The sequence below is a fragment of the Scomber japonicus genome, chromosome 14 (assembly GCF_027409825.1).
Source record: "Scomber japonicus isolate fScoJap1 chromosome 14, fScoJap1.pri, whole genome shotgun sequence".
In the NCBI taxonomy this organism is placed as follows: domain Eukaryota; kingdom Metazoa; phylum Chordata; class Actinopteri; order Scombriformes; family Scombridae; genus Scomber; species Scomber japonicus.
This window is the reverse complement of record NC_070591.1, coordinates 11,213,802-11,235,401: the sequence shown is the minus strand read 5'-3', so window position 1 is coordinate 11,235,401 and position 21,600 is coordinate 11,213,802. Positions and strand designations below refer to the sequence as shown.

Sequence of the window (21,600 nt, the reverse complement as noted above, 5' to 3'; positions counted from 1 at the left end):
ATGTACATTTCAACTTCCCCCTCGTAGCATCTGCATTATTGGAAAGTAACTAACTGTATTTACTCCAGTACTGCACTCGAGTATTTCCTTTCAACTACTTAATACTTACACTCCACAACATTCCAGAGAGAAATATTGAACTTTCTTTAATGAAGATAGATAATGTAACAAGCTTTTAAAATACAACACGTCTTTAAAACAGTAACCACACGGTCACATATAGCCTAGTATTTTTTCTTTAATAATTTTTTCCAACGGACGAAACATTTAGGATAATAATTAAATAACTATACTCAAAGAATGAAGGTTCACCCCAAAAACAGATATTCCGTGACTGTTAAAAAAAAGAGGAAGGAAGACTGGTGAAGTTCTTGCTATTTTTGTCCTCAGTAATGGTGATTTGTGGTTAGTTAAATGTCAAATGTTGACATAAAAACCAAACCAACCATTTTCGCCTCAGTATTTTGAAATGCTATGAATGTTTTATCTTTTACATTGAGAAAACCCTGCCTCCAGCCTCTGCACTCCTCCCACCGCAGGGAAGATAAAGCGACCTGTATTGCAGATAATTTCCTCATTTCACACGCAGTTCGTCCTCAGCTGATCTCTTTCCGTTACAAGTCAAAATGTTTGTCTTCACAATATTTTCAGCCACCACCTGGACTTTACTGGCTCTCTTTTTCGCCGTATTATTACTGTGAGTAATTTCTGCACCCTTTTCTGCAACTTTTAGGCACTTTAGTGGTCGATCTAACAATCTTACATTAGTTGATCTGTTGTTACGTAATGATCCTGTAACAAGTCTTTCTTTGTATAATATAGGTATGGCATTTGGCCATATAGGTTTTTTAAAAAGCTGGGAATCTCCGGACCAAGACCTCTGCCTTTTGTTGGAACAATGATGTACTTAAAAAAGGTGACACACACACACACACACACACACACACACACACACTAACACAGCCTACGAACAGGCACTGATGGCGAAATGGAGTAATGTCCCCTTTTACACACACACACACACACGAAGAGACACTGATGGCACTTTTCCACTACACAGTTCCAGCACGACTCGACTCGCCTCGGCTCGTTTTTTTTTGCGTTTCCACTTGGGATAGTACCTGGTACCTGCTACTTTTTTAGTACCTGCTCTGCTGAGGTTCCAAGCGAGCCGAGCTGATACTAAAATGTGACGTCAACAGACTGCCGGCCACTGATTGGTCAGAAGAGTTGTTGCCGGAAGAGTCATGAGCCGTCCCACACAAGAATCAAACCCGCCATTTTTAAATACCAGTGTTACAGCGATACGGTGCAATTTTGTTGCTTTGTGTGTGACAGAAAGTCACATACAGCAGCAACTACACCACTGCCTCCATGTCCTCCATTGTTTATGTGTTTGTGTCGCGTATAAAACTCGCGTATAAAAACGCTATGACGACCCCGCCCACGTTGAGTAGGTAGCCTACTTGGAAAAGGTCATTCCTGGAACCGAGCCGAGTCGAGTCAAGGCACATTCCGTGCAGCCACGAGAAATTACACAGACAACTTGACAGGGTACAAGAGCAAACATCAATACCACAGACATATACCCGCCACCATACATATATCCATTTCACACAGTTACAATCTCTTGTTTCTTTTGTTTAGTTCTGTCATGGCATAAGGGATGAAGCTTTTACTGAATTTTATTTTCCTCCAGGCCAGCGACCTGTATCGTTGGCCAGATGGAAGGAGTGTGAAATATGTGTTGAGGGGATGACTTGGATCAAGTGCTATGGAGTGTGTGTGTATATATGTGAGTGTGTATATATATATATATATATGTGTGTGTGTGTGTATATGTAGGCTATATGTATACATATAAACAGATATTATTTATGACATCATTAGATGATTAATAATACAAAGCATCAGTGTATAAACATCATGTTACTGTTGTAGCTGCTGGTGGAGCTAGTTTCAACTACTTTATATACAGTTAGCTAGTGTATATATATATATACATATATATACATATATATATATATTTGAAGGGTTGTGAGAGGAAAAAAGAAAAGGCTCTCATATACAAAAATGTTTTCAGGATTTTGGCTTTTTCTCTAATCTTTGAAAACCACTGGTTTCATCTTTAACAATGTGTGTTATTTTAAAAGCTTGTTATATTATCAATTGTGTTAAATCTTCATCTTAAAAGTAACTAAAGCTGTCAGATAAATGTAGTGGAGTAGGAAGTAGTAGAAAAGGAAAATACTCAAGTGCCTTCAAATTATAGTTAAATATAGTGCATAGATAAATGTGCTTTGTTACTTTCCACCACAGACTATAAGTCACATCACTGCTTGGTAGTAATCACTTGCCTTATCCAAGTTTATTAATACATGTTGATAATTCTTGGAGCCTCTGTGGCATTTAACCTGTAAATTCATGCTCCTGAAATTGTTTTTAGGGATTGGTTCCATTTGACCGTGAGTGCCAAGCCAAGTATGGAGATGTCTGGGGGTAAGTTGACAGATACTGTAGCTTGAAAACGAGACTCATAAAACAAGCTCAAAGTTCATTTTCGTTATCTGTTTGTTGAACATAAGTACCATTTTTGCCTTGCTCCTCTAACCTTGAACTACATCTGTCACTTTATCAATAAATATCAGTTATGCAAGACTTTTGTGATCTAGTGGCTTTTCCTTTAGCGCAGCAGGTCAAAAGTTTCACTTATCCAGCAAAATATCGTCTACAAGTAGAGTCTACAAGATGAGTCTACAAGATGAATAAGTCTTTATTTTCCTCCTGAATACAAATATGTAGATCTTCCACCTTATTATGATTTATATGTTTTCAAATTAGTAAATGCAATAATGTAAATAATTATAATAATTAATGTTTCTTCTGAAAGCATATCCTGCCTCAGGAAGATAAAGACATTTCTTTCTGTGTAGGAAGTTGCTAACATTTAGATCAGTACATATTTAATAATGTATTTAAGTTCATGATTTTTTTTAAAATCATGTTTTCAGGTTTAATCAACAGCCCATATCCTATACTGTGATGTTGTCTCTCTGTGCAGGTTGTTTGATGGACGATTACCAAATTTAATGGTGGCAGACCCTGAGATTATTAAAACTGTGATGCTGAAGGAGTGCTACACTGCTTTTACCAACCGCAGGGTAAGAGACTTGTCTTGTTGTGTTTATGTACACTTGGAGATAACTGATCCATACTAAACTTTATTTCTTATACTGGTGCTGTACTTTGGAACATCAAACATCAAGTTGACAGAAATGATTGGGATCAGGTCTAATTTATTTATTTGACCTTTATTTATTCACCAAGCTGTCTTTGGTAAGAAAACAAATCTAAGAGTTGAGATTTGAAAGAATAGTTTGGCATGGCAAGGTTATGAATTCAATTTTAGTTACTGTATGGTATTAATGATGTGGGTATTTATGTATTCATGTAAGAAATACTGCATGTGTTCTCACTTTTACATTTTCTCACTTTGGTTTAGTGTGTTCTATCAATAAATATCCAAATCAAATAAATAAAAACTGTGTTACCCAAATGAAGTTCAGTTGCATTGTAAGATGATTCAGCTCTGAGCCAAGAAACCCTCTAATTATCAGTTAATCATGTGATTATTAGTGGTTACAAGTTGCAGTATTTGAGCAGACAAAAGTAGTTGTGTGATATGATTTGAAGGAATGTTGAAGGAAGCTAATTGAACAAGAGTTTAGTTTCTTCTAACTGTGCTCATGTTCACAGGATAACACGGTGGATTCAGGACCTATGGCTGATGCAATTACAGAAGTTAAAGATGAAAGATGGAAAAGAATTCGGAGCACTGTATCACCGTGCTTCACCAGTGGAAGACTGAAACAGGTTGGTTGCATATCTGAACGCACTAATCACCACATAGAGCGACTGAGAGAAGTAAATATGTAAGCTACAGTACTTTATCAACATCACACAACTCTTCTTTTTTGAAGGCGTTTCCCATTGTGTCTCGCTATGCGGACAAACTCATTGAAAGTCTTGGAAAAAGAAATCTGGACGAACCTATCGATGTCAAACAGTATGTTGTTATTGTTTTTATATGCCAGTACAAGATGAATAAAATAAATGATTGTGGTATTATGTACAACCTATTCATTTAAAAAAAAATAAAACGTCTCTGTTTTTGTCTGCCGTAGATTCATGGCACCTTACAGTTTGGACGCTATCACCAGTGTGTCCTTCAGTGTTGAAGCCGACTCCATCAACAATCCAGATGACCCCCTTATTGTTCATATCAAGAAGATTCTTACCTTCAATTTCGTCGCTATATTTGTGTTTTTAATTTCAAGTATGTATTCCTGTTACCTCTGTTATAGGTCAAGATCATGTAAACATATGAGCACCTTACTATCACAAGTATGCACATTTTGGTTGACAACACTTTGATCTCTTTTCAGTGACGTTTCCCTTTGGTCCCCGTCTGTTAAAGCTCCTGAAAATTGAAGTGATGCCCAGAAAGAGCATGGATTTTTTCTATGACATCATTAAGAGATTTAAAGACCAGCATCAAGCAGATGAATCTGTAAGCATTGCATTTGTACCAAGTGAAGCAACAAGGTTGTAGAGAATCAAAGGAATAGTTTGAAATGTTTTTGGAAATAATCATATAAGCTTTAAATGTGCAGTGTGTTGAATTCAGAGGCAATTAGTGGAATGGACTTAACAGAAATTGTATGTTTTAATTAATGTATAATCCCATGAAAATAAGGAATGTTGTGTTTTTACTACATTAGAAAGGGCAGTTTATATCTACATAGGGAGTGGGTCCTCCTCCACAGAGCCTCCATGTTGCGCCACCATGTTAGTACAGTAGCCCATAATAGACAAAAAAACCTTTTGCATTTTTCACAAAAGGAAGAGGGGTGTTCAGTTTGTTGCTGCCTGCAAAGTCACAATTGTGTCGAACATTGAATGTTCTCTTTGATGTTGCAGAGTCGAGGAGACTTCCTGCATGTGATGCTTCAGAGCGAGATACCAGAGTCGGAGATAAAGAACGAACAAGAACAGCCTAGTAAAGGTACAGTTTCATTGCAGCTGGTTATCATTCACAATAGTCTGTGAGACACAAACGGTGAACTGTTCTCCTCTCAAAATTCATCATCACTCTGTTTTCACATTTCATTCAGTTTCTTCATCTTTATTAAGTCAAATCAATTCCTGTTTACAATTTAAGCAAAGATGGATGTTTTCCCTACAAAATTGTTCTTTTTTTTTTAATTATGTGAATTATTATTATTACACATAGGGCCTGATTTACTAAAGGTTTGCGTGTGTAAAAACGTTAGCAAACTTGACATCACCAGAAAAATATGTGCATGCTGATCTACTAACGCAGTGCACTGAGGTTTGCGTCTTTCAATTGTGCATGATAGTACGCGCTGTCCATTTAGCACGGTTGCCATAATGAATTATACGCAATTTAGTACCCACTATTTGGGATCTTAGTAAATCAGGCCCATAGTCTTACCTGTTGTGCCATTTATCCATTTAGATCATTTCGGTGTTTGTTGCTGAGTTTTGGAGATATCGGCCGTAGACATCTTTGCCTTCTCCTGAATACAATAGAAATGGATGGCAGTCAGCTTGTGGTGCACAACGTGCCAAAAAAATATGTTTGAAAACCTCAACAGCAGTGTCTCTTTCCAGAAATCATGACTCGGTTACTCAAGATAATCAAACAGTTTCATGCAGGAAATATTTTCTTCACTTGTGAAAGTAGTTTTCCAGTTGTTGATATGTTTGGTAACTTGTTTTATTGTAGGTTTGACTGAACACGAGATCCTTTCCCAGGCCTTCGTTTTCATCTTTGGCGGCTACGAGACCACCAGCGCCACTCTCACTTTCCTACTTTATAACCTGGCAACCAATCCTGATGCGTTGCAGACCTTACATGAAGAAATTGATGCCAACCTACCAAGAGATGTACAGTATTTCTTCATGTCGTGTTGCCATGTGTATGTTTTTCTGTCATTGTGAAGTTGTCGTGGAAATTGTCTGAGAACACTAAACACAAATATGAAATAATACACAAAACACTGATTGGTTGAACAATAAACAGTAGTATTGTACACTAAGGAGACAGCATATTGCAGAGAGTGACATCAGCTCATCTTGCATTATAGTTTCAAAAGAAACAAAGAAATCATGTGTGATGTGAACATATATTTGAATATACATGTATCATACATGGTTATGCACCCCTAAAGTCCGGGCCTGAAGTCATACATGATTTCCTTACACCTTACTATGGTCCCCACACCTAAAACTCAGAGTGTCTACCTTATTTGGATATAAGCCAAGGCAAAGGAAGAGGAAGGGGCCTCCTAATGATAACAAGACACACAGCTGGTCAAAGGTGAAAGCAGTGATCTTCTCATACCCAACCTTGAATTAAAATGATCAAACCAATCATCTGATCCTTTGTCACTTTTACACAGTGAAATAGAGAAAATGTAATAGTGTCTGTTTCAGTTTATGTTTGTGACCTCTCTTATCTTTTGCCTGTAGGCTCCTGTTTCATATGAGGATCTAGCCGGTCTACAGTACCTGGATCAGGTTCTTAATGAGTCACAGCGTGTGCTTCCCACTGCTCCTCGGCTAGAGAGGAAGTGCAAAAAGACTATCCAGATCCACGGCATCACCATCCCCGAAGGAATCATGGTTGGGATTCCTGCGGCCGTCTTACACAGGGATCCACGCTTTTGGAGTTCACCTGAGCTTTTCAGACCTGAGAGGTAAAAGCACTCTTTAAGTTTTCATTCTTTACGTTAATGACTTTTTTAAAAAGTGTATATTTTCTCAAATGTTATATAACTGCAGAAGAAAATATAATAACTTTTTTAAGTGTTAAGTTTGGCACGTTTTTCTATAGATTTTCAAGGACGGGTTCACCATTTTTCAAGTTTGTTGAGTTAGGTAGTAGAGGTAGCTACAGGTCCAAGTCCAGGTGTCACCTGGGTCCGGATCTGGACCGTAGTTAGCCTATTAGTGACCTTTGGATTAGAGTGTTTATCACCACAGTGAAGTTCAGTGAAAGTTTGTTCAGGATGAAGGGAAACACCCATCGGTGGCGATGTCCGACCAACATCATTGTTTTCAAGTTCTTCTGCTGAAGGGGGAAAGTTTCTTGTGGTCCACCTTTTAATCTGAGTTTCAGTATGTCCACTTTACAATTTACATAAATGTGAAGGTGGAAACTTGAAACCTTCAGTAAAGACATCTTGTGCCTGATGGAGAGGAGTCATTTGATCAGAAGTCAGATTCAACTATGTGCAGCCCTAGCACCAATACCTGGCTTAAACTACTACATTAAATCATACTGTGTGGGCTGATGATGGCTTTTACTGACACACTAAGCTCTACTCTCCTGGCTGTGACTCCATGGTTTGTCTATTTATGCAGGTTCAGCAAGGACAGCGGGGAGGAAGTGAACCCGTACGTGTTCATGCCATTTGGGGTTGGTCCTCGTAACTGCGTTGGGATGCGCTACGCTCTCATCGTCGTGAAGATGGTCATAGTCCGTCTGCTGCAGCGTTACACTTTGGAAACATGCAAAGACACTATGGTAAGACTTACACTTGACCCACAGTAACACACATTTATCTGCATTCAGACTGTCATACTTCTCTGTTGTTTACTTTGATTTCTTCCTTTAGATTCCTCTGGAGCTTAACTGGTTGTCTATGCCCAGTAAACCAATCAAACTGAAGTTTGTTCCCAGAGAGCAGGAAAGGAAAGATCTCTGAATATAGTCTGCTTGTGGATTCCTATCATTTGCATCTGTTATTTTTAACATGATGAACAGCATTTTTTCTCGCAGTGTTGACTAATCATATGTATTTTATTCACCTTCCTGCTTTTAATGTTTATTATTGTTGTTGTTAATTATATGTAATGTTTTAATTAATTTTTAATGTTTATAAAAACAAACACACAAATCAAAGCTCCTGATCTGAGTCTTCATATTGACTCGCAGTGAGAATCATTTATACCAAAATTATATAATGATATGTTGACTATAATAAACTGATCCAAACACTCCATCTTATTGTCTCCTTTTGCATTATTTTGCTTTTCTTGCTTCATACCAGTCATTTTTTACAGTGTTGTGGATTTTGTCATTTCATATATTTAACTGTACAAACTTCATGATCTAATATTATTTTATCGAGATGAGCAAAGACCATTTTTTTCATAAATGTCACTATGAGTTTGAAAACCTAAGCATTGCATGTTGTGTTCCCATTTTATAATGATGGTCATGATTTGAACATTACACTGATGTCTGTATCATTGGTGGATATTTGTCTCCACCCAGTGGCTGACTCAGATTACATGATGTACTTGTTTTTCTACACTCTGTACTCTGACTCCAGTAAAATGGCATAAACATTTCTTTCTTTAACTTCAACTTTTATAATTGTGCATAATCAAAAGAAAAGGTCAAATGGAAATGTGTGTTTAGTAACTAGTGTTTAAAAATAAGTGTTTAGTCTTTCAGTGGTTGAAGGGGAGTGCAGGGGGCATGAATATATCTATGTATAAAGGGAATATGTGATATCTTCACCCTCCCAACACACATACACTCCCACGCACATGCACACACACGTCATCTCACAGTCACTCACCCGCTCAAATCACATACATCACTTGACTGACTGACCCCTCTAACTACCCACATTCCTCCCATTAAGTTCTTGTATCCATTTAGTTCAAGTTCATGTTTGTTCCTGATTTGATTATTGTCATAATTAAATATCCCATCGCTCAATGCTCTCAAAACCTTAATAGTGTGGTTTTCGACCCTGAACCTCATATTCCCGATCCAGCACAACTTCTTTAACAATTATAATTAAAGAACTATATTTACTCAAAGAATGAAGTTTCATTGCAAAGAGAGACAGTCACAGTCGTCACAATAAACAATTTTTGCGTCAGTATCAGTATCAGTAAAAACCCTGCCTCCAGCCTCAGGCTCCTCCCACCACAGGGCAGTTAAAGGGACTTGTATTGCAGATAATTTCCTTCTTTCACACGCAGTTTGTCCTCAGCTGCCCCTCAGCTCCAAGCCAAAATGTTTGTCTTCACAATATTTTCAGCCACCACCTGGACTTTACTGGCTCTCTGTTTCGCCTTGTTATTACTGTGAGTAATTTCTGCAACTTTTAGACACTTTAGTGGTCGATCTAACAATCTTACCATGGGGGTCATTAGTTGATCTGTTGCTACGTAATGATCCTGTAACAAGTCTTTCTTTGTATAATATAGGTATGGCATTTGGCCATATAGGTTTTTTAAAAAGCTGGGAATCTCCGGACCAAGACCTCTGCCTTTTATTGGAACACTGATGGGTTTCAAAAAGGTGACACACACACACACACACACCTGTACACACACACACGCGGAAGCAGATCTTGACTGACTTGATTATTCCGTGGTGGAAGTGCTCATTATTTATTGAAGTAAAATAACTAATACAGCAATATAAAACTATAAAAACATCCACTACAATCAAAGGTACTGCATGAAAAATTCTATTCAATTAACAGTGTATACATATTATCAGCTTGATGTAGCTAGTTAAAGTATTATAGTAAAAGTAGTGGTTTGGTCCCTCTGACTGAGATATTATTATACGACATCATTAGATTATTAATATTAAAGCATCAGTGTAAGAGCAGCATGTTACTCTTGTAGTTGTTGGAGGAGGAGCTAGTTTACACTACTTTATATAATATGGTTAGCTTAGTTTTCAGTTTTTTGGCTTTTTCTCTAATCTTTGATTTTTGCTGAAATATTGGATCAATTGAACATTTATTGAAATGAAACCATGTGAGAAGTTTAGAGGGAAAAATATCATCATTTGTTGGAGCTGCTAACAACTCATAAACATCTGAAATGTGACCCTGACTACACACTGCTTTTTATAAGATGTTAAAGGACAAAAAGGTTGGAAACCACTGGTTTCATCTTTAACAATGTGTGTTATTTTAAAAGCTTGTTATATTATCATTTGTGTCAAATCTTCATCTTAAAAGTAACTAAATCTGTCAGATAAATGTAGTGGAGTAGAAACTAGCAGAAAATGAAAATACTCAAGTGCCTTCAAATTATAGTTAAATATAGTGCATAGATAAATGTGCTTTGTTACTTTCCACCACTGACTATAAGTCACATCACTGCTTGGTAGTAATCACTTGCCTTATCCAAGTTTATTAATACCTGTTGATAATTCTTGGAGCCTCTGTGGCATTTAACCTGTAAATTCATGTTCCTGAAATCCTTTTTAGGGAATGGTTAATTTTGACCGTGAATGCCAAGCCAAGTATGGAGATGTCTGGGGGTAAGTTGACATATACTGATGAGACTCATAAAACAAGCTCAAAGTTTATTTTTGTTATCAGTTTATTGAACATAATTACTATTTTTGCCTTGCTTATCTAACTTTAACCTACATCCCGCACCTTATCAATAAATATCAGTTATGCAAGACTTTTCATATAGCTCCATCATCATCAGCTCAAAATTTCAAGTCGTCCAGGACTTTGATTTATGAATAAATGACTGCAACGCTGTACTCTGTGTTTGGTGCTAATTAGCAAACATGTTGCACTAAGACGATGAACATGGTAAACATTATTATAGCTGCTGGCATGGCTGTACACTTTATGTTTATAGTTTATGTTTATACACACAGATACACACAAGCTAAGGATTTCAACCATATGCATAATTTTTCACTCGGTTGCTAACTAGTTTTCACACACTCTCAATCGCTCTGTGCAATGTTACATATGGGGTTAAAATGAAAAATATCAGCCTCACTCCTAATTGTCATTTTATATGTCTTTATTTTCCTCCTGAATACAAATATGCAGATCTTCCACTGAATTATAAGTACTCCTTTGGGTACCCTGGTTAGGAATCATTGAACTAGAGCGAGCATAAATAAGCTTGTGTATCACTATCTTCATATACAGTATGATGGGAATGCAATAATGTTAATCATTATAATAATTAATGTTTCTTGTGAAAGGATATCCTGCCTCAGGTAGATAAAGACATTTCTTTCTGTGTAGGAAGTTGCTAACATTTAGATCAGTACATATGTAGCCATGTATTCACACTTGTATGGATGTTTTATAATGTTTTAAACAGCCCATATCCTATACTGTGATGTTGTCTCTTTGTGCAGGTTGTATGATGGACGAGCACCATTTTTAATGGTGTCAGACCCTGAGATTATTAAAACTGTGATGCTGAAGGAGTGCTACACTGCTTTTACCAACCGTAGGGTAAGTTAAGTTATCCCTTTGGTTTAGTGTGTTCTGTCAATAAATATTCAAATCAAATAAATAAAAGCTGCGTTAAAACTGAAGAGTACGGTTTAGAACCTGCTCTATGTGTAAAGTTCCTTGAGATGACTTTGTTGTGATTTGGCGCTATACATTGCTTTTACCAACCGCAGGGTAAGAGAGTTCTGTTTAGTTTTGTCTTTGGGATTGATGTTTATCAGGTTAAAAAACTCTGGAAAGCCCCATGCAGGACTTAGCAAGGAAGGTGGAGAACATAAGTTCCTTTTTTACATTTACAAAAGTGGAGAGACGCTTTGGTTAAGTAAAACAATTGTTTACAATTTACTTTTTCAAAACGACTATGATTTTAGACTGATGTGGTTAGGTAAGTCTTGTTGTGTCCACCTTATCCGGACAATGGCTGTTCCATCATTTTAAAGATTATATCTCACTCTGGCTGAGCCATAAAGGAAGGAAGGCAATTAGTCTTGTCTCAGCGTGCATTTGCTGTCATATCCTGTAGTTCACAGAGTCTCATGGTCAAGGATTACACCAGGCTCAGAAAAACAAGAAACACTCTTCACTGTTTTTTAATCAACATAGGGTAATGAAACATGCTTCATGCTTTAGTAAAATGCACAAACAAGACTACTTTTTGTGTCATCAAACTTGCAGGAACAAACTTCAAACAAATTGAATGATTCTCTTCTAACTAGTATTGATATAGCATCGGTTAATGATGTGGGTATTTATTTATTTATCTATGTAAGAAATACTGCATGTGTTCTCACTTTTACATTTCATCACTTTGGTTTAGTGTGTTCTATCAATAAATATCCAAATCAAATAAATAAAAAACGTGTTACCCAAATGAAGTTCAGTTGCATTGTAAGATGATTCAGCTCTGAGCCAAGAAACCCTCTAATTATCAGTTAATCATGTGATTATTAGTGGTTACAAGTTGCAGTATTTGAGCAGACAAAAGTAGTTGTGTGATCTGATTTGAAGAACTGTTGAAGGAAGCTAATTGAACAAGAGTTTAGTTTCTTCTAACTGTGCTCATGTTCACAGGATAACGTGATGGATTCAGGACCTCTGGCTGATGCAATTTCAGTAGTTAAAGATGAAAGATGGAAAAGAATTCGGAGCACTGTATCACCGTGCTTCACCAGTGGAAGACTGAAAGAGGTTGGTTGCATATCTGAATGCACTAACCACCACATAGAGCGACTGAGAGAAGTAAATATGTAAGCTACAGTACTTTATCAACATAACACAACTCTTCTCTTTTGAAGGCGTTTCCCATTGTGTCTCGCTATGCGGACAAACTCATTGAAAGTCTTGGAAAAAGAAATCTGGACGAACCTGTCGATGTCAAACAGTATGCTGCAAATTTTTTTTAATATATCAGTTCACCCCCCCCCCCCCAAAAAAAAAAAGATTGTGGTATTATGTTATTATATACCACATGTCTGTTTTTTTTTTGTTTTTTTTATTAGATTCCTGGCACCTTACAGTTTGGACACTATCACCAGTGTGTCCTTCAGTGTTGAAGCCGACTCCATTAACAATCCAGATGACCCCCTTATTGTTCATATCAAGAAGATTCTTAACTTCAATCTCTTCGCTATATTTTTATCACGTATGTATTCCTGTTACCTCTGTTATAGGTCAAGATCATGTAAACATATGAGCACCTTACTATCACCAGTATGCACATTTTGGTTGACAACACTTTGATCTCTTTTCAGTGATGTTTCCCTTTGGTTCCCGTCTGTTCAAACTGCTGAAAATTGAACTGATGCCGAGAAAGAGCGTGGATTTTTTCTATGACATCATTAAGAGATTGAAAGACCAGCATCAAACAAATGAATCCGTAAGCATTTCATATGTACCAAGTGAAAAAACAAGGTTGTAGAGAATCAAAGGAATAGTTTGAAATGTTTTTGGAAATAATCATATAAGCTTTAAATGTGCAGTGTGTTGAATTTAGAGGCAATTAGTGGAATGGACTTAACAGAAATTGTATTTTTTAATTAATGTACATGTATAATCCCATGAAAATAAGGAATGTTGTGTTTTCACTACATTAGAAAGAGCAGTTTATATCTACATAGGGAGTGGGTGCTCTTCCACAGAGCCTCCATGTTGCGCCACCATGTTAGTACAGTAGCCCATAATAGACAAAAAAAACTTTTGCATTTTTCTCAAACACCAGCTCAGAAAAGCTTTGTTTTTTGAGATGGATTACATTACATGTTACATGTTAATTAATGATATATAGGGTTGCAAGTATTTTGCAATTATTTTAAGTTTACCACATTTTAAATGAAAATGTTTCGTAGCAATTTCTTTTCCATTTGTCTCCAACATTGAATGTTCTCTGTGCTGTGGCAGAGTCGAGGAGACTTCCTGCATGTGATGCTTCAGAGCGAGATACCAGAGTCGGAGATAAAGAGCGAACACGAACAACCGAGTAAAGGTACAGTTTCATCGCAGTTAATTATTATTCATAAAAGTCTTTGAGACACAAACAGTGAACTGTTCTCCCTCATCATCTTTTTTTTCACCTTACATTCAGTTTCTTCATTTTTATTAAGTCAAATCAATTCCTTGTAACCCCATCAGTCTAACCCTGAGGCTGCCTTTGTTTTTGTTTATCATTATCTTTGATAATTATAAATTATAGCTAATAACCAAACATGCTCCGACCAGGTAATCAACATTTCTGCCCCGTATGAGGCTCCACACGAATCAGCCTTATTATCATAATTGCCACAATAATTCATAATGAATCATTTAAAAAAAAAAATTGAAAATGTTTTGACTTCTCTCTAGCTCTGCCAAGAGTGTATTCAAGTGTAATTTTGGACACAGTATGCAGTAGTAGTTTTAGCAGAAAGTTAATGTATAACAGGCCGTTGCTAGAGCTCTTCAACAGGTGAGTGAGTACCTACAGAAAGGTAGTCGCTGACCTCAGTCACCTCTCCGCAGAGGAAGAGGAGATCATCAGCTATTACAATTTAATTAGTGACTGTGATAGCATGATAGAGAAACTACTTGAGTACACATGTGGCCAGGAAGCCTGAGTGCTCTCTTTAGAACCCGTTGGGCAGGATCGTCCTCCTCATACTGTGCAAAGCCCAGCTGCAAGCTGCAGAGCGACAAGCGCAAATCACTTCAGTGCAGAACAGTTACCAGCCTGTACTAGAGGAACATCTCTGTCTACAACAAGAACTATTAACTACAAAGCCTGAGTTGACTCCAGTGAAGTGGGTTAAAACCTTTCAAGTGCAACGCCCATCCCATTTCCCATCTCAGACAAGCACTGCTACTGGCACAGCAACCAGGGGAACCAAGCAACTCCTGAACCTGAAGAGAGACAGACCGGTCAGACAAGTACCACTACCAACAGAGCCAGCCAGGAAGCAAGCAATGTTCCGGACCCTCAAGAGGTTCCCCTGCTCGGCACAGTCAGCCAGAACCATTAAGCCCTCCAAGTAAAGGAGCAGATGAACCCAGTCCACCAGGACACGCATGCTAGCAGCCTAGCTACTCCTGGTGGCAAAGTCCCCACCCTTGTCAATCCAGAGAAGCAAGAAGTACCTCCACCACCACACCTGATAGATGTTGGCAGCATGGATCCAAACGTAGATCCAAGGCAAAAGATGACGCAATGTCACGTCCGCCATCTTAGATCTCATGTGACGAGGTCTCACCAGATCACATCTGCCATCTTGCCTGCCCCACTGTCTCTCTCTCATACACTTATAGCTGTATCGCTTTAAAGTACATCTGTCTTTATTGTTCATATTTATTGTGATTTGTGGCTGAGTGAGGGAGTCAGTGCTCAGATTCAACCCTTCACCGTTCACTTGTGGGTGTTGACATCCCAGATGTTAGCAGCTTTAAGTGAAAAGTGTATGAGACTACATTTTTGATTGGTTATTGGTGCCGGTTTCGGGGTGGTGCCCCATATTATTAATTCATTTAAATATTTTCTCTTTTAATAAAGGAAGCTAATAACCAAGAGTTCTCCTACCAGATCCCCAACAAAAGTTAAACATGATAAATGGTATGGGTTAGTAACTTTCCCACTGTTCATTAAAGGTACAGTTCATCCCAAAGTCCAAAACATTGTGTTTCTCTTACCTGTTGTGACATTTATCCATGTAGATCATTTTGGTGTTTAATTTGGAGATATCAGCTGTATACATATTTGCCTTCTGAATACAATAGAACTGGATGGCAGTCACCTTGGTATGCACAAAGTGCCAAAAAATATGTTTGAAAACCTCAACAGCAGTGTCTCTTTCCAGAAATCATGACTCGGTTACTCAAGATAATCAAACAGTTTCATGCAGGAACTATTTTCTTCACTTGTGAAAGTAGTTTTCCAGCTGTTATAGCTGATATGTTTGGTGACTTGTTTTATCGTAGGTTTGACTGAACACGAGATCCTTTCCCAGGCCTTCATGTTCATCTTTGGCGGCTACGAGACCACCAGCACCACTCTCAATTTCCTATTTTATAACCTGGCAACCAATCCTGATGCGTTGCAGACCTTACATGAAGAAATTGATGCCAACCTACCGAGAGACGTACAGTATTTCTTCATGTCATATCTTTCTGTCATTGAGCAGTTTTTTGTGGAAATTGTCTGAAAACACTAAACATACATATGAAATAATGCACAAAACACTGCTTGGTTGAAGATTAAAAGATCATTATTGTATTATAAGGAGACAGCATACACACAGTGTGACATCAGCTCATCACAACAAGCAAAGAGCACGCCTAAAGCATTGTAGTTTCTAAAGAAACAAAGAAATCATCATCATCATCATCAATATCATCAAACATATTAGTATTTATCATTTCAGCCAATAGTAAATGACCACTAGAACATATATTTGAATATACATGTATCATACATGGTTATGCACCCCTAAAGTCAGGGCCTGAAGTCATACATGATTTCCTTCCACCTTACTATGGTCCCCACACCTAAAACTCAGAGTGTCTACCTTATTTGGATATAAGCCAAGGCAAAGGAAGAGGAAGGGGCCTCCTAATGATAACAAGACACACAGCTGATGAAAGGTGAAAGCAGTGATCTTCTCATACCCAACCTTGAATTAAAATGATCAAACCAATCATCTGATCCTTTGTCACTTTTACACAGTGAAATAGAGAAAATGTAATAGTGTCTGTTTCAGTTTATGTTTGTGACCTCTCTTATCTTTTGCCTGTAGGCTCCTGTTTCATTGGAGGATCTAGCCGGTCTACAGTACCTGGATCAGGTTCTTAATGAGTCACAGCGTGTGCTTCCCACTGCTCCTCGGCATGAAAGGCAGTGCAAGAAGACTGTCCAGATCCACGGCATCACCATCCCTGAAGGAACCGCGATTGGGATTCCTGTGGGCGTGTTACACAAGGACCCACGCTTTTGGAGTTCACCTGAGCTTTTCAGACCTGAGAGGTAAAAGCACTCAGCATGTAGATTTTCGTTCTTTACAATAATGACTAAAGAATTATATGTTCTTGAATGTTATATCAGAAAATATAATAACTTAAGTTTGGCTAATTTTTCTTAAATATTCCTATTTTGGAATTGATTAGGAGTAGCAACAGATGTGTTGCTATGTGTTGCTACTGTGTGTGTTCATAGTGACTGTTAAAAGATCTTCATCAAATGTGCTTGAATGTAACTGATGAGAGACAAAACCCACAGTGAGTCCACAGTAATTCTATGCAAAAATGCATTTAAAATTTGATCTGAAGCTTAAATGAGGTTTTCTCAGTCTGAGTTAGTCATATCAAGTGGATATCTGCCACAGTCCTTTTAGCATAAATTCGCTCTGTGTTTCCTTGTTGAGTTGTGGTTGAAGTATATTAACAAAAACAGGGACTTTGGCACTAAAAAGACTGTCAATGTGGCATATCACACAGATATTCACTTGAATTGTAAGTGTATTATGAAGGGATCATCTAATGATCAGTATGGACTGGACGAATGCAAGAACAAATTTCAATCTCAGTGTTGTTTAAGAAAGAAGATCTGACCAAAGTCATAACAATTTATCCTGAGGGAAATCCTTAAACTACTACATTAAATCATACTGTGTAGGCTGATGATGGCTTTTACTGACACATTAAGCTCTACTCTCCTGGCTGTGACTCCATGGTTTGTCTATTTATGCAGGTTCAGTCAGGACAGCGGGGAGGAAGTGAACCCGTACGTGTTCACGCCATTTGGGGTTGGTCCTCGTAACTGCATTGGGATGCGCTACGCTCTCCTCGTCATGAAGATGGTCATAGTCCGTCTGCTGCAGCGTTACACTTTGGAAACATGCAAAGACACTGTGGTAAGACTTACACTTGACCCACAGTAACACACATTTATCTGCATTCAGACTGTCAAACTTCTCTGATGTCTACTTTGATTTCTTCCTTTAGATTCCTCTGGAGCTTAACTGGAAGTATCAGCCCAGTCAACCAATCAAATTGAAGTTTGTTCCCAGAGAGCAGGAAAAGAAAGATCTCTGAATATAGTCTGCTTATGGATTCCTATCATTTGCATCTGTTGTTTTTAACATGATGAACAGCATGACATGTAAAGTTCATACACTGAAAAGCATTTTCAGCATCTAACTTTTCTCACACTTTTGATTAATCAGATGTATTTTATTCACCTTTCTGCTTTTCTGTAAATTATCTTCAATGTTTTAATTTATGTTTAATGTTTATAAAAACAACCACACAAATCAAAACTCCTGTTGTACAGTTTTCTTATTGACTAACAGTGAGAATCTTTTATACCAAAATTATATAATGATATGTTGACTATAATAAACTGATCCAAACACTCCATCTTATTGTCTCATTTTGCATTATTTTGCTTTTCCTGCATCATACCAGTAATTTTTTAAAGTGTTGTGGATTTTGTCATTTTGAATATTTAACTGTACAAACTTCATGATCTAATATTATTTTATCGTGATGAGCAAACAAAGACTACTATTTCAGAAATGTCACAACTATGAGTTTGAAAACCTGAGCATTGCATGTCGTGTTACAGTTTTATAATGATAGTAATAATTTGAACATTAAACTGACAATTATATTATTGATGGATATTTGTCTCCACCTAGTGGCTGATTCTGAATACATGACGCACTTGTATTTTCTACACAAGTAAAATGTCCGAAACATTTGTTTAGTTTAACATCAACGTTTACAACTGTCCACCTCTATTTGCAAATGATATGAACAGAATTATAAAAAGAAAAAGTCAAATGGAATTACTGATTCAGATTTGAATTTGTGGACAATTTAACTTCACGTTTTTGTTTTTCTTTTTGTTTTGTTTTAGAAACAGACCCTGCACTAAACTGCACTCATTTCTTCAACTCAAACAATAATTTGTAATTTGAGAATTTAAAAAAGTGTTATCACCCAGATTTGGTCACATTTTTACATTTTTCTAGCACAACCAATAAGACGATTCATCAAAACAATCACCACACAGTCACAGATAGTATTCTTTTCTTTAATAATATTCCAACAGGGTACAAATCTCCACTGAAGGCTCTGTGAAACATCTGAAGTCCAGTTTTTCCAGCGTATGAATGACTGAGGTTTCCCGATCTACATTCATAGCTCAAACAATTGGTGCTAATACACACACCGTTTTATACAAAGTCTCACAAATAATTCTTAGATGAAAAATGTACGATAATAATTAAATAACTACATATATACTAAAATAATGAGAGACATTCAAAGTGATGGCTGTTTAAAAAAAAGAGGAATGAATGAATGAAGACTGGTGAAGTTCTCGCTATCTTTGGCCTCAGTAATGGTGATTTGTGGTTAGTTAAATGTCAAATGTTGACATAAAAACAAAAACCATTTTCCCCTCAGTATTTTGAAATGGAAGGCTTTGTATAAATAAAGAAAGACAGTATTTTTTATTTGTTTACAGACAGAAATGATCACGTAAGAGCAGATCATCATCTGAAGCTATGAAGGTTCACGGAAACCTCAGTGTTGTTGTCTGTGGTGACAGACAGGTAACAGTACTAATAACAGCCACCAGATGGCGCCGACATCAGCACATCTGTGTCAGTTTATTTCTGTGCATTAAAAAAACAAAAACATACATTTTCTCATTATTACTCACTAAAACTTAACATTTAAAATTAAGCTCATGAGACAGAGTTGAATCCTTTCACTCCAAATGAGACAAATATGCTGGTTTCATGTTTTACAGTGTCTCTTGCATTAACACTGCTCCTGTTTTGTTTGTTAGGAAAAAAGAAAAAAAAAGTCCAGAAAATAGTATTTTTACATCATAGTTGAAATCCGAAAAGAAACAAATATATAACTGGACATTTCCTAAAATTTGCTTTAGGACAAGAAATTTTCTCGTCTTTCAAGAAATCAAAAATCAGCTGGAAACACTCCTACCTTTGTTTAAATTCATCTCAGTTGCAGAGTGTGTTTTGCCTGTGTGTCTGTGTGTGATGTGGGGATTTGGCCCAGTTGGCAGCTTCTTGATACTAAACATGTAATACAAGTGCACACGCACGCACACACACACACACACACACACACACATACACACATACACACATACACACATACACACATACACACATACACACACACACACACACACACACGCACACACACACACACACAGGGAATAAGGAGCAGCACAGGCTCATATACAAACATACAGGTTGTAAACAAAAGCTTTTTTTCTTTATCAAAGAGAGGAGTACAAAACTGCACTGCCACAGTGCGTTTTTGAAAAGCTCTATGGAGTGTCCTACTGCATTAGAAAAAGCAACGTGAACATAATATGTGGGATAAAAAGCCTTTTGGGGTCCTGAGTTTATCAAACATAAACAAAACAGACAAAAAGGCAAATATCATATCATATAAATACAGTAAGGATTTCAAAACCATAAACAAGATTTTTCAAACAAACTTTGACAGTTTTCCTGCTTCTGGTAGTTCTGGTGTCAGATTTCCAGAAAAAAACTGGTAAAAATAACTTTTTCCAACACATCCATGACTCTTGTTTGAGACAATACACAACAAACATGTTGCTTACAGCATGTTAGGAGTTTCAAATGAAGGTGCTCACCACATCTTCCTGTAGAGCATAAAATTATGATGATTTTTTCCCAACGTAAAACTATGGTATAAAGTTTGAAATATCAACTTAAAGGATGGGTTCACAATTTTTCAAGTCTGGACTTAAAACAACAGTCAGGTACCCAAATGATTTTTTTCTTGCTGTAATCATTCTTCCTGTTCATACTGTTCTATTAGAAGATCCATCATAACGCACTTTATGTTGAACAAGTGTGAAACTATCCTTTAAAATGTGTGTGACGTTCAAAAACCAACGCCAACAAGCATCATCCCTAACTGGACTCACAGATGTGAGGAAAACGGCTGCCAGGAGTGCCGCCTGCACTATGTGTTGTAGCTGGCTGACGGCAAGTCAGTTTAAGTTTCAGTTCACATTTAAGACGCGCTCTTCCTCAAACTCCCTTCCTTTGCTTAAAGTGGCCCCCTTCTTCTTCCTCTGTGTGGATTACAGACCGTTACGGGTTGACGTCATGTGCTCAAACTTGAACCTTGAATTAAACCTGGTAAAAGACGACACAGTTTTGCTAAACACTAACAAAGATGTAAAAACCGTGAGTAAGTCCAGTACAACCACAGTCTTCTAATGTTGGCCACTGGAACACTTGAGGGTTCAGTACCTTGCTCAAAGGCACCATGGCAGTTGCTACTAAGACAAACCTGGGATTAAAACCTTCTGCTAACAAAAAGGCTTCTCTTGTTAAACCTAATTCTTAAATTGGCGATGAAATAACTGCTACTATTTCCTGACGATGTCATTACAGGCTCATTCATTGTGTTCAGTTTTATTAAATCAGTTGGTGGTTAATCCATGAAGGGCAGCTGCTACAGATGCCTGACTGATACATATTTGACATCAAAAAAAGAGAAAACGAAGGGGACAAAGTATCACCTGGAACTGAACTCATCCAAATTGTGTCAAGAGATTTTGGACTCCAGGCTTCAGTATCAGTTTATTTGTGTCTATGTGGCTGATTGTAGCTCTGGGTTAAATCCGTCAAAGAGAGAAAAAAGCTGCGGCCCTGATGCACACGCAGCATTTTGAGGCAAAGGGTGTAGATCCAAAAAAATCCACCTGCTGTTTCTGTCATTT

The 21,600-nt window shown here is 37.4% G+C and overlaps 1 protein-coding gene across 3 annotated transcripts; it reads left to right on the top strand.

Moving 5' to 3' along the window:
* Positions 1–575: 575 nt before the first annotated feature.
* Positions 576–18,198, top strand: LOC128373363 (cytochrome P450 3A30-like). Of its 3 annotated transcripts, none has more exons than XM_053333661.1 (13): positions 576–697; positions 823–916; positions 2,447–2,499; positions 3,062–3,161; positions 3,757–3,873; positions 3,981–4,066; positions 4,185–4,336; positions 4,446–4,570; positions 4,981–5,065; positions 5,810–5,970; positions 6,556–6,782; positions 7,450–7,612; positions 17,802–18,196. In XM_053333661.1, the coding sequence occupies exons 1-13, from the start codon at positions 627–629 to the stop codon at positions 17,889–17,891; spliced, it is 1,524 nt and encodes a 507-aa protein (XP_053189636.1). In that variant the 5' UTR covers positions 576–626; the 3' UTR covers positions 17,892–18,196. The 3 variants fall into 3 exon arrangements, with proteins under 3 accessions (XP_053189636.1, XP_053189634.1, XP_053189637.1); XM_053333659.1 differs by lacking the exon at positions 17,802–18,196 and adding an exon at positions 7,704–8,090; XM_053333662.1 differs by lacking the exons at positions 576–697; positions 823–916; positions 2,447–2,499; ... (7 more) ...; positions 6,556–6,782; positions 7,450–7,612 and adding exons at positions 9,094–9,192; positions 9,316–9,409; positions 10,338–10,390; ... (7 more) ...; positions 16,598–16,824; positions 17,548–17,710 and having other exon boundaries at positions 17,802–18,198.
* Positions 18,199–21,600: the final 3,402 nt, after the last annotated feature.